Source organism: Miniopterus schreibersii (assembly GCF_964146895.1).
Source record: "Miniopterus schreibersii genome assembly, chromosome: 13".
In the NCBI taxonomy this organism is placed as follows: Eukaryota; Metazoa; Chordata; class Mammalia; order Chiroptera; family Miniopteridae; genus Miniopterus; species Miniopterus schreibersii.
Window position 1 is genome coordinate 11668516 of NC_138113.1, and position 13540 is coordinate 11682055.

General features: G+C 46.0%; 1 protein-coding gene across 2 annotated transcripts in view; it reads right to left on the reverse strand.

Annotated features, from left to right (window-relative positions):
* Window positions 1-13540, reverse strand: part of IFT172 (intraflagellar transport 172) — a 28334-nt gene that overhangs the window by 7803 nt on the left and 6991 nt on the right. For both annotated transcript variants that reach the window (XR_014000127.1, XM_081156067.1), the window contains exons 10-30: window positions 13203-13298; window positions 12154-12315; window positions 11740-11793; window positions 11391-11494; window positions 11135-11220; window positions 8998-9110; window positions 7991-8158; window positions 7146-7282; window positions 6881-6988; window positions 5162-5246; window positions 4781-4873; window positions 3991-4068; window positions 3509-3757; window positions 3253-3331; window positions 2941-3061; window positions 2613-2757; window positions 2058-2147; window positions 1368-1465; window positions 1057-1192; window positions 855-971; window positions 388-530 (exon numbers count right to left, since the gene is read on the reverse strand). Coding sequence is in view for 1 of the 2 variants with exons in the window: in XM_081156067.1 (XP_081012193.1) it covers window positions 388-530; window positions 855-971; window positions 1057-1192; window positions 1368-1465; window positions 2058-2147; window positions 2613-2757; window positions 2941-3061; window positions 3253-3331; window positions 3509-3757; window positions 3991-4068; window positions 4781-4873; window positions 5162-5246; window positions 6881-6988; window positions 7146-7282; window positions 7991-8158; window positions 8998-9110; window positions 11135-11220; window positions 11391-11494; window positions 11740-11793; window positions 12154-12315; window positions 13203-13298 (2462 nt within the window). In the remaining variant the exon portion in view is untranslated. The remainder of the gene's footprint in view (window positions 1-387; window positions 531-854; window positions 972-1056; window positions 1193-1367; window positions 1466-2057; window positions 2148-2612; window positions 2758-2940; window positions 3062-3252; window positions 3332-3508; window positions 3758-3990; window positions 4069-4780; window positions 4874-5161; window positions 5247-6880; window positions 6989-7145; window positions 7283-7990; window positions 8159-8997; window positions 9111-11134; window positions 11221-11390; window positions 11495-11739; window positions 11794-12153; window positions 12316-13202; window positions 13299-13540) is intronic.

A 13540-nucleotide genomic window follows, 5' to 3' on the forward strand; every position in this document is an offset into this window, starting at 1 on the left:
TACCCTCAGCACTCTGGCTCAATGCAGGTTAACTACAGGCGTTCATAACATTTTAAGAAGAGCTCACCATGCATTTAATGGAATCACACTTCTGTTACTCGGAAGTAAGTTACTGGCTTAGTGCATTTGAGCTTTAAAAGCTGTTCCCTCTCCACTTTTATCCTTAGAACTGCCAAAGATACACTGTTCTGAGACCCAGGGACTAGGGGAAGAGTTACCCATTCATTCTTGCCTCTCTATCAAGTCCTTCCAAGGATCTCTCCTTACCACATTTTCCCACTCTGCCTCGGCTTTTAGAAATGCTCTTGGGTTACACATCAGTTTTCTTTCTCTATGTAGAGGCCCTGTCTGGAACGGGGCCAGTGGAGAGAAGGCTTAGTGCCTCACCAGTTGTCAGCAGCATGGTCAATAGCAGCTTCCAGAAGTCCCAGCTTATTAAGCAGTCTCACTGCAGCCTCTCCTCCCAAGCTCTTCGCCCACAGATAGGCCACGTGTTTGTGGGCATTAGCTCCTCCGTGAGTCTTGGCCACCTGGAAAGCAAAGCCACTTGGCAATTCTCCAGAGCAGGGATACATGGCTGCTCCCTTCTCATCTCTGACCTGACCTCAGCTTTGACAAGGATCAGGTGGTACCTGGGCTAGAATGACAGGAAGGCTAAGTTTCAGGGGCTCTTAGCCTGCTTACGGTCCAAGGATGGATTTCAGGTAGTCCACAAACCCTTAAAATTGCACGAGAAATTCTGTGTATAGGTGTGGACATTTTCAAAGACAACCACAATCATTGTAGGATTAGACTGTAACTGGAGAGTGGGAAGGAAGGATGGTTGTACCCCCAGTGTAGCCTAGATTCCTTACCCGGTAGGCCTCTTCCCAAAGCCCATTGGACCGGTACATGTTCACTGTTGCCTTCCACTCCTGGGCTTCCAGGTAGTGATACTCAGCCTCCTGCAGGCGGCCTTCAGCCTCCAGCTCCTGGGGAAAGGTGGGTCAGGATGGAGAGAGGGGCAAATGGAGCTTGTTTGAGGAGGAGATGAGCAGGGACAGAAGAAGGGCTCACCTTGCCCAGATGTAGGTGTGTGTCACTGAGGAGGTCTGGGTGGTACTTTCCTACCAGGCGGATCATATCATCATATAACTTGTGCTTTTTGAACATGGTAATGGCCAGATCAGGCTCCTCCACTGTCACATACAGCCTGGGGATGGGAGATACACCTGGGGCCTCTTAGACCCACATTCCTGCTCCTGAAGTCATTCCTAAGAGGTCTTGTCACTGCCTTCTGAGCAGAGGGCAACACCCTCAGACCCTAGCCCTCCCTCCAGCCCTGAAGCCTCATCTCCCTCCACGCCTCCTGGGGGGCCTCAGCTCACCTTTCTGCCTCGCGGTACTTGCCCTGCTTCTCCATCTCCTGTGCCTGGGTGATGTACAGCACCGACACGTCTTCTGGTCTCATGCACTTCATTGCCAGCTGTGCACACAAAGCCAGAGCAGCCTCAGATGCCAGTCCCCAAGAGAAACAGAGGGCTGTGCAGAGTAGTCAGTGAAGCGGGGCTTAAGGGAACCCATTTTCTCAGGACCTCTGTGTTTTCCCGTCAACCACGGGGTGTGGTTGCTGCCCCTCTCCTAGTCAGCTCAGGGAGTTCCAAGTCTGTAAGAAGCAAAGGAAGAACTATATTCTGCTATGGCAGGAGGGCCAGAGACGCCCTGTGCTGGGTGCTGGGAACATGTGTTCCCATTACTATCCTCCTACCATACCCACCAGGTTCTTGGAGCAGAAGTGAGAACACAGTTGCCCATGTCACTAGGGTGTCAGGAGTGGTATTTCAGATACCCCAGCTCCCAAGCCCCATCTGCTCTTCAGAATTACTGGTCTGGGAACATAGGTCTCCATTCATCCTTGCCTTTCTCTGTGGCTAGGGATCAAAGTCACCAGACTATATTTTGGTTACTTTCTGAGCTTTCTGGGAACCCATGGAAATGGGAGATCAAAGACTAAGGAGAGTGTTGCCACAACCACAAAAGTGCAATTCTCTTGTCAAGAGCCCCACCCCCTTCTCTACCTTGTGCGCCTGCTCCCAGCGACCCGCCTGGGTGTACATGTCTATGGCATCTTTTGTCTGGTCTCCCTTAATGTAGAGTTCCTCCGCAATCTGTGGTTGAGAGGGGAAGATGCAAAAGGTCAGAGCAGCAGAGTTAAAGCAGCATGTAGGATGAAAGAACAAACCTCAGCTGGGCTGGCGCAGAGCCGGGGATACCACTATCGTACCACAACAGAGGAAAGACGACTATGGGTGTCTCAGACCTACTGTTTTGAATAAAAGACTGACCAAAAACAATGGGAGTTTCAAACAGCCTCACCTTTCTGCAATGCAAGGGATTTTTACATTTTAACTGAGTTGGAATTGTTCATGAAGAATCACTCATGCTAGCACAGAAGGAGGGTCTGTGTCATGCTGGAATGAAATAGGGTCAGTAAACCATTTCTTTCCACCCAGGGTGGTGATGCTGGCCCCAAAAAGAAGGACTTGGTGAGATGGCCCCACTTCCTATTCTGGGTTCTCTCCTGTTATCCTGTACTGCATTGCCTCAGGCTGCAGAAAGGGGCTCTTCCTCACCTCGTACTCCTGCAGAGACGCATAATGTTGGGCCACACGAGGATAGTATTTGGACGCAGTGTTCCGGTCCTGCAGATCTAATATATAAATTGCCTTCTTCCACTGGCGGGCACCCAGGGCAGCCTCAATTGCTTTAATGGAGCACCTGGCATAGTTGAGAAAGCCATAAATATGTCAGAGGAAAGAGGAAGATGGATGCAGGTAAAGGACTCCTTGGGTGTACTCCATCGTACATTTGGAGATCTCTCTTCCAGGTCTTGTTTCCCTTACTTGCCCCAGGTCTTCTCACCTCACATCTGATCTCCTCTGCACCCCCAGACCACCATACCTGGCTTCAATATAGTGATTAATGGCTGCATCAAGCTGCTTCTGCTGCACCAAGTGGTCCCCCCACGCCTCCTCTAGTCTCACCACCTCCACCGGGAATGACGATCGAGCCAACTCCACCGCTGCCAGAGATGGAGAGGCACTCAGCTCAGACTTCCAGGGACGGGACTCAGGAAAAGTAAGACAGGGAAATGAAGTGTGTAAAACAGGTGAGAAGTGGAGGGATAGAGAAGTGGAGCCAGTCAGCCTGAACAGAAATGCCAAAATAGGGACTGGGGTGCTGTTTGGAGGATGGGAGGTGGATGACTAGTACCTTTCATGAAGGCATTGCCTTTACAGTAGCACTCCAGGGCCCGCTGTGGGTTTCGAATCTTCTCAAAAAGATCACCTGCCTGTTAACACATACTAAATTACTACAATACCCCTACTACACAAAGAATCAGGATCAGCCCCCAAAAGAAGAGAATCAGCCACCAGTCAGGGAGGGCTATGCATTCCAAGACTTGTCTGGGTAGGAGAGGGGCACTGAGCCCTGGAGATAAGAAATAGGAGTAGGAATCTAGCCATACCCTTTCATAGAGTTCCCCCTTGATCAGGGCTGCGGTGATGTGTTCTACCAGCTCAGTGTTGGCTAGCAGGTCCTCTCGGGTCAGCACCAGCCGAGCAGCTCTGGCAGGGAGCCCTGCTTTGAGGTAGAGGCTAATGGCTGCTAGCCCATCTCCTTGGCTCTCCTGTAGTTCACCTGCTCGCTCCTCTTGTTGTGTGTCCATTAGCCACTGGTAGTAACCCCGGCGCAGCTTCTCTAGGGCAGGGTACCCCTGGACACGCAACAGAACTGAGAGTCACATCCCTCCTTCCTGCACTGCTGCTTTCCCTGCTTCTCCAATCCCACTGTAACAACAAAATCCTGGACACCAATGTCCTAACGTCTCACCATGTCATCTCCCAGCCCCAAGCCCATTCTAGTTCCTACAGCCTCCCTGACAAGAGGAGGGTTCTGATATTGGTGGAACCGAGTTCTGAACCATTGTGGAGAAGACAGAACCAGTACCTTGGCCTCAGCCACAGCGATACACTCGTCCCAACGGTGTAGCTCCTGGTACATGTTCATGGCCTCCTCAACAGCGTTCTAGGGGAACCCAGGTGGAGGAAAGAGGGACACCAGGAAGATATGAGCATCCGTAACCAGCATCTCTCCTCAGCCTGGCTAAGATACCAGTCCATGTGGCCTTTGCTTATATACAAGCAGAGGTGAATTTATTATGAACTAAAAGAAGCTTAAGCTTCAGGGACCCTTATTTGACAGGCCCCTTCCAAGGCAGTTTTTCTTTTCATTTTTTAAAATCCTCACCTGAAGATATGTTTATTGATTTTAGAGAGGAAGGAAGGGAGAAAGAGAGAGAAAAGAAGAGAAGCATCGATGTGAGAGAGAAACATCCATCAGTATGTTTCTGACAGGGGATCAAACCCACAACCTTTTGGTATATGGGACCATGCTCCAACCAACTGAGCCACCCAGCCGGGACCCTAGGGAGTTTTTCTTAAACAGGGCTCCTCGAATTGTTAAGCTTCAGGCCCATAAAACCTGGATCTACCTCCACGCACAAGAATTACAAAGACAGGCTCGGAAGTACAGGGGGAGAAAGACGTTCTATGAAAGAGAGTAATTGTAAGGACTAACACAGAGAAGGAAATCGAGGAGTGAAATTAATGGTGTGAACATTTCTATAAGTTCTCCTCAAACCTCTGGAAGCCCAGGAGCCAGTGTTCTTTCCTCCCTCAAGTCTGCCTCACTTTCCCCTCTGATCCCCTCATCCACCCGGTCCCTCTTCTCCCATTGCCTGTTCCAAGAAGATCATCTCAGCCAGTTTGTAGTTCTTCTCAAGCATGGCTAGACGTGCTCGGACCTGATAAAAGTCTGCTCCTTCTCCACCCTGTGGGGAAAAGGGAGGTTCTGGCTAGTCTGTCGGCGTGCAGGAGCCATTCTGTCTATGCAGGCTGGGACAGGAAGGCCAGAGAGGTGTGGAAGCTAAAAGACCTGGAGGGCTGAAAAACTTCATGGGCTAAGAGAATTGAGGTTTGGCAAGAAATCCCAAAACAATTCAACTTGAGGGTGCAGGTAGGGTGGGCAGGGTAGAGGGAATTAGTCATGGCGGGAAAACTGGGATTCCGGAGCTGAGAAATCTCAGGGGAGAGGCTGAATGAGTCAGGAGGATACTTGCATATTCCCGAGACACCTGGTCTGCAATCTCGTTGGTCTCATGCAGGAATCGAGCTTTTGCTACATGGCCCAAAGCGGAAAAGCACCTACAGCATGGAAGCAATAATAGCAATAGTAATATTATTATAGGATCATCATTAATTCATTGGTTCAGCAGGCATACTAAGCATCTATTATGTGCCAGGCACTGTTCATGCCAGAACTGAAGACACAAAGAGGATAAGACAGATGAGGGCCTTGCTCTCAGGGAACTTACTTTCTGGTAGAAACAAATAATTAGTAAACAAAAAAACAGAGATAATGTGAGAGAATGAAAAATAAAATGTGTGATATTATAGACAGTAACTGAGGGAACTACTTAAGTTGGCAGTCAGAGAAGGCCTATCTGAGGTGCTGATGTTTTAACCGAGACCTTTTTATAAGAAAGAAGCAGTCATGTAAGATGGAGAAAATTATTTTAGGTAGAGGGAACAGTGAGCATAAAGGCCCCACAGCAGGAGTGAGCTTGGCATGCTCAAAGGGCTAAAAGGATACCAGTGAGGCTGGAGATGGATGGGCAAGTAGGTACTTGATATGAGAAGGAAGAAGAGGCCTTAGGACATGGCAAAGAGTCTGGGTTTTCCACTAAGTATAATAGTAAGCTGCTGGTAGATGCTGAGCAAGTAAATCTAACTTATGTTTTTAAAAAATTACCTCAGCTGCTATGGGATGAATGGATCTAAGGGTATAAGCACAGTCTCAGTGAGACTACTTAAGAGGCTTTTGCAACACTGGTGGCCAGTTCTAGGCTGGAGACGGTGGTGTTAGACTAATAAGATTCAGCATCTGGGTTTTTTGGTTTTTTTAAATCCTCACCCGAGGATATTTTTTCCATTGCTTTTCAGACAGAGTGGAAGGGGGAGAGAGAGAGAGAGAAACATTGATGTGAGAGAGACACATTGATTGTTGCCTCCTGCATGCCCCCCGATCGGCGACGGGGATCGAGACTGCAACAGAGGTATGTGCCCTTGGCCAGAATTGAGCCCAGGGCCCTTCAGTCAGCAGGCCGACACTCTAACTGCTGAGCCAAACCAGCTAGGGCTCAGCATCCGTTTTGAAGGGCCTGGATTAGAGTCCCTCAGACTTGCTGATAGTCTAGCTGTGGGGAGTATGGGGAAAAGGGGATCAAGGATGACTCCTAGCCAAATAGCCGCAGTTGACATTGATTGAGCACCTATAATCTGTGCTCCTGGCACAGATGCTCTCACCTGTCCTTCACAACCACTACCATCCTTCTTTACCACCCTTCAAGGTTAATTCTATTGTAATCCCCATTTACACAGTGGAAATCGAAACACCAAGGCTTGGAAAGGTTATGTAATCTCTCTAAGGTTACAGAAGTTGGCAAATGGAGCCAAGATTTGAACTCTAAGAGTCTGGAGTTCCAGTTCGTCCTATAACTACACTCTCAATACCATACTCAGAATATACACATGAATGCATGGATTGTAGGGCATGGGTGTTAAAAGCTTTGAAGGGGCACCTAGTTACAAGAAGGGGAAGAAAAACAATAAAAGACACACTCTTACAGTCTAGGATGGGGGATGTTGGGAGCCCTACTATGAAGGGCTCTATGGCATTTGTTGGCATGGGAAGGAAGCGAACACTGGGGAGAAGCAGCGCACACATAAAACACCCACATGGTCAGCCCTACTCACTGCCGGCACCTTGGCCCTCTCACCTCTCAGCAATGTGTAGCTGCCTCGCCTCTAGCGCCAGTTTACTCAAGGTTTTCCACATCGCCTCTGTTTCTGGGGTCATTTCCAGAGTCTCCAAGAAGGCTGTTGCCCTGGAGAGGGAAGGAACCCAAGCACAAGGAATGAGTCTAGGGTCAGGAAGACATGAGGAATATTGGTGATGGGGCGGGGCAGGGGAGGGCCAGCCATATCCTGTTTAGATATGGCCAGTTTTACAACCCACTCCAGCTTATCAGCCCAGCTCCTTACCGGGTGTAGTTGCCATCATCAATGGCTGTTCCAAACTCAATAAGGCCCTCGTCCAGTGTGTAGGCAACTGTAGTCACACCTTCGGTCACCATCACCTCAGTCTTTCCCCCACCCCGCTCCAGACCTACAACATCACCCTGTAAAAAAGTCAATCCCCCACAACACCCGAATTCTAAGTTAGTGTTTCCAGGAGCCAACTGCAGAACAGAACCTGCCCTAACCCAACCCTCATGTTCATAGGGTGACCCTTGTTTTCCTAACATTTAGTTTCTCTCAAGGAAATAAAATTCCCTTATCTATGGTATTGTCCTTGCATTACAGTACACTTGTAGCTATGATGGCAATAATGCCTGCAGGTAAGGTGACAAAATGTGATATCCACTTCTGCTTCCAGCAGTTCTATGAATAGGTATTCCTAAGGATTATCCTCTTAAAAGACAACTTGTGGTAGGATAGAAGAGAAGGTCTGATCTGCAGTCTGAGAAAAAAGGAACTGGAACTCTGAAGGGCTTATAACAGAATCAGCACACAGGAAGTGACCTAAGAACTGCCCCTCCCAGTGGAGATCTTCCAGCCTGAGGGAACTCCTCATTAGGACTTGGTGAATTCCCAGGGCCACTGTAATAGAGACCCATATTCCGAGGGTCTACTATAATCTCGGGAATATGAACAAGAGTGGTCCTGGGCCTGGTCCACTATGGGGAAAGAGTCTAAGCTTTACTTATCAACTCCAACACAGAGATTATGGGTAGTGGGCAGAGAAAACTGAGTAACCTTCAGAGCCTCCTCAGGGCTCTAATTAATGAGCCTGACACTATGTCTGAGGAGCCCTGCTGTTGACATACCCTTATAGAGGACGTGGTGACCCTCTCAGGTGCCTCAATGTTGTACCACACACACAAGCTGTTTCTGTTCTGAGCTACTAGCACATCACTTCCTGGGACCCACTGCACGTAGGAGCAGAAGTTGAGGATCATTGTCTTAGAGCAGCTTTCAATATCGTACAGATGCAACTGAAGAAGGAAGGGGTAGAGAGCACAATTAGAAGGGGATATGCGCTGTCTTTGGATCTTGACCATTTCCCTAATGGTGAAATGTGGTGAACTAACCCACCAGTCAAGTACATGCTGAATGTCAAAGCTTATTGACCTGCAACCATTGGAGTTTATGTTGAGTTGGCATATTCTGACTCTGGCCAAATAAGAGATGACCTATAGAGCAAAGACCTACACCCTAGGAATTTAAGTTAGGTGAAGGTCAGACTTTTATTTTTAGAATAACTGGGCAAGTTACCAGTCTCAATTACAAAAGGAAGACCTCCAGACAAATTAAATGGTCTGGAAATTTGTGATGTGGCTTTCACGTAACAATAAAAACAAAATGAAAAATCACCAGATAGTCTCTTTGCCCCAGAGGTTGAACTCTGGTGATACCATATTGAAACTATGGCTAGGAGGAGACTGTCCCCAAGCCAGCTGCAATGCTGTCAGACAAGCATAGCTGAGGCGCACTAGAGCAGCAGGTGTGGGTGAAGGCCAGCTAGGCACAAGGAAGAAGAATGCAGGAGTAAGGGTGTTTCACAAGGGCACAGACTTGGGAATACTAAGAGAGAAACAACTCTCACATTCCCCTACTGACTTTGGTGCCATCATGAAACAATCTCCTTAAGGGTAATATAGGATGGGTTGTGATATCAGATAGGAAGAATGTTGATTCTTCTAGGCCGTGTGCTATGCTAATGACATAGCACCAAGAAATTTTGTCCCATCCTGCTCCCCACAATCCCCAGTAGCAGCAATACCACATCCTCTATGGACCAGTCAATGGCTAAAGCCTTAGTAACCCTCCTCACACGAAGTTTCCGGTCCCTGAAGAGAAGCTTGTGCCCAGTCTCATTAAGTTCCAGCCAATCCACACGGCTCTCATGGCTGATGGTGCCAATGTTGTAGCCACCAATCAGATCCACTAGAGAGTAAAGGAGACAGGATTAAGAAGAGACATTCTACATAATCATATACAGGGCATGAGGCACCCTGCAAAAATCCGGCCTTACAATCATAGGTTGGGCTCAGTCTAGAGTATGTCCTGAGGAATGCAAATGGCCAATACAACATAAGTTTGCTAAGATGCTTAAGATGCTGGGTTTCTTTGAAAATTGTCGAGGTTTTGTTTAACTCTAGTTAACTCAAAAAGTCCAGACCCAGCAAAAATGTCATTCCTCTCTGGCACTCTTGGAGTTGTCTCATAGTAGATCAGAGCTATGGAGCAGTTGGCTTCTATTACTCACAAAATCCTCTGGAAGGCAGCACTGAGCACATTAAGCATGCACTCCCAGTTACAGCACACCCGTGAGAGAAAGTCAATGAACAGAATGACCTTGATGATCAGATTTGCTCCAAGGAGTTATGTGCACATTTGAGTGCCTATGATGTAAGAACACTAAGGGGCAAACACTGGTGAAGGCACACAAACAAAATCAGAAGAACCTCTAACTAACGCTAGGCTGGTCAGGACAGAGGATGAATATTTTAGTTTGGTCTGAATCTCGTAAAGAATATAAGAAACAGTCACACTTAGAACAGACTACTCAGGGATTCCTACAATGCTTGCAGGGAGTCTCCTGAACAAAGTCCATTCACAACTCTTATTGATATACGTTATTAACAAGCAATGTACCTGCCTTTGTTATATATGCTGAAACTAAAGACTAAATGCCCCCTAATATCTACAACTGGAAGATCAACTCCAAAATGAATTTTCCTTTAATTAAGGAGCAAAAATGATAAAGCCATGTTTTAATTCCCCAATTATAAGTAGAGTCATAGAATACTAGCGCTGTGGGGACTCTATTTTACATACACTGAAGATGAGATCTAAAGAGTGAGGTGACTTGTCCAGAGTCTCACAGCTCATTATTGCTACTAGAACTTAGGCCATTGGACTATATTATTATTTCCATTATAGATATGTACATTTCTGAGCTCAGCAATCTGATGTGAAATATAAAATTCATGAAATGTAAAAATATCTTAGGAACAGATCCATATGTATATGGAAACTTGATTTATGAGAGATGACATGAACAAATTAGTGGGTAGAGAAGAATGGCCTTTCAATAAACAGTTAAACTACAAGAAAAATAAAATTAGATCCCAACCCATGTTATGCATAAAAATAAATTCCAGATGAAAAGCAAAATTTAAAAGTGTTAAACTATAGGAGGGAGTAAGGAAGGATTTCTTAAATAAGACCCCGAAAATCCAAACTATTTCTTAAAAAGTGATGCAATGGACATTAAACTTTAAAGTGTCTGAACACTAAAAAGACGCTGAAAAGGAGAGAAAAGGCAAGCCACAGGCTGAGATAAAACACCTGAGATGCGAATAACCATCTAAGGCTATAAATGCACACACAGAAATCCTTAAAACAAGGAAGACCTGATTCTAGTAACGGACCAGGGCTACGATCTGGCAACTCACAGAAGAAACACAAACAGCCAATAAACCAAACGAACGACAACAAAATATAACGAGATGTTATCTCACATACATCAGACTGAGCCAAATTATGAAGGGAGGCAATTTCTAGGACTGGAGAGGATGTGGAAGAGTGGGAACTCTAACTGCTGGTAGGAGTATAAACTGGTACAATCTCTTTGGGGAGCAATTTGGAAATATTTAGTAAAATTAAAGATATACTTCTATGATTTAGTGATTCCACTCTAGGTATACATCTTAGCGAACTGAAACACTGTAACAACTTAAGTGTCCATCAGTAAGAGGAGAGATAAAAGATCCACAGTAAACATAATGAAATGAGGATTTGACAGAACTGGGTATGGATACACAAGTAATAATAATCTTAATATTATTAATAGCTAACATTCATTAAGTACTTATGTGCCAAGCACTAGTCTAAGTGCTTTTCATATGAGGTAAGGAAGTGCACTATAAACATCTATTTTGTTGTTAAAGTTATAAAAGTCTTACCTACAGCAATAGTCTTAATATCCACAAGATAAGCCAATTTCTTATTCTCTTCCATTCCCCGCTGACACCTCTCATTAATACGGACACTGAAACATGAAGGTGAGGTAAGGAAAAATGGGCTTAGGCAGTTGGGATGTCTGTCAAGAGCTCAAGTACCATATGGGATGAAGTTTTAAGGTTAATCTGAGGACATAGGAGTTAGAAGTCAAAAGGGAATTCTTTTGAGTTTCAAATTTTAGAGATCCTTGGGGGTTACCTGATGAGGTGGGGGTTCATGAATTCAGTACGTACAGAACCCAGGGTATCATTACTCCCATACTCCACCAGGGTCAGCTCTCCAGCATTGAAGATCATGCACACCTGGGGATGAATGGAACTGTTATATGGTGGAAAGGTTGCATGAAGAAAGAGAAAAACAGTAGAGGGAGGTGCACTGTCAGTTCAAAGAGACTCCCTACATTTCTCTCTATTCTGTTCCTCTGCCTATTTCACCCTCTACCTTCCTTATCTGCTGTCTCCTCAGCCTACTGCCACTTGCCATCCTTTTGACACAGGAGCTGGAAGGAGGCTTCTCAAGATGGTGATGGTGAATAGGCTCTACTCACATTTTCATTTTCGAAGAAATACTTTTCATGGCCACCAGATCCCTGCCAAGCTACCTGTAAAAGGAAGAGAAGACATAGGGAAAATGTTGATAACTATCCAAGACAATGCTGAAAAAATGAAAAGGGGGAGGCAGAGAAATCCTGTCTGGGAGGCTCTGACATTGCACAGAAGAGGTGCTATGTCAGATTTTGTGCAGGCCTTATGTTTCTGAGAGGTGGCATAAAAACAGCCTAACGGTGTGATTTGTATCCCAGGACTTGAAACGTCCTGAGCCTCATTCCCTGAAACTAGATTCCCCAATACCAGAATGTCAGTGCTTCCTGTGGAGATCTTCCTCCAGGGAACCTGGCTCCCAGAAGTAGCAGCTCAAGAAGCCCCCTTCCTGTCCTCCCCTCCCCCATTTTGGTTCCTACCTCACTAAGGCGATTAGTGTTCAGGTCCCCCAGCAGCAGTGTGTCTGACGTGTGGGCCACCAGGTAACGTTCCTTTCCCAGGATTTTCACTTCTTCCACCTCATAGCCATAGTGTGACTTGAGTACCACTCGGGTCCCCGATGATAGGTTCTTCACAATCACCTTGGTAGGGGACAAGTCTGAGATGTCTAGGCTTCCCCAACCCCAAAGAAGGGCGAACATGCTGTGCCCTTTGCCCACCTCCACAGTGCTAAATAAAGCTGATATCTTGTTTCCTCACCTGGCCCAGGACACTGTTGGTAATAAGAATACATCACATTTACTTAGTGTTTTACTATTTGTGAAATGCTTTGATATAGTATCTCTTTTGATGCTTATAACATATATGATTCTGAAAGTTCCACTGGATAAAACCAATCACTCTCCCTATGTGCCCACAGCTCTTTGTCAAAACCTTTCTAACTTTTACTACTGTTACTATATGATTTTTTGATATGTCTGTGCCTTTACTGGAATGATCTCGATTAAGGTACAGTGTGTTACAGGTGATTATCTTTGAATTCTCAATGACTAACGGTGCTGACACACTGAGAATGGGTAAATGTTTCTGGAGACAACGAAAGAATGAAGGAATCAGTGAATAATAAATGAAAGAAAAAAGGAAGGTAAAGTTAGAGAAAAGCAGACTCAGGAACTAAGAAACTAACTTGCAATGTCATACACGGTGAGTTCAGAGGCCTTAAAACAACAGAATTCACCCTTGTAATCCCACTTATCAGCTTCACCAGTTGACATCAGATAGGCAGTGAAGTTTTAAACCGGGAAGATCTAAGTGGCAGTCTCCATACCCCTAAGGCCTGGTGTCTAAACCTTTTCTTTTAATAAAATGGAAGAACTATTTCAGCAAAGTTGCCAGAGAGTTTCCCTGACACATTCTGTTCCCCAGAAAAACTCAGCCAGAGGTTAAATTTGACACTGTGGCTATGGCCAGAAGGCAGGGAAGTATTCCAAGGATGAATGAGCCATGGCAGAGGCTTTCAGTGGCTTACCTGGCTAGGTCCCACGTATGTCAACTCAAACTTGTTCTTATAGATGCTCCTTCGGAGGCAGCAGTCAAATTGTTCCACTCCACCACAGAGCGTGCCCTAGAGAGGAAAGCAACAGCATAAAGGGTAACACATGGCACACAGGCATGGGAAGGCATCTAGAGACACCAAAACTTAGGTTCTGGAATCTAGGGGAGAGTGGGTAGTTTTGGGAAATACCAGCAGGAAAAGAGGTGGCCAACTGAGGACTCAAGGGCATAGTGGTGGGGTGTCAGGGAGAAATCAGCCCCACCTATACAACTCCTTGTCCTTTGGCCTCCAATAAAGTACACATTTCTCTT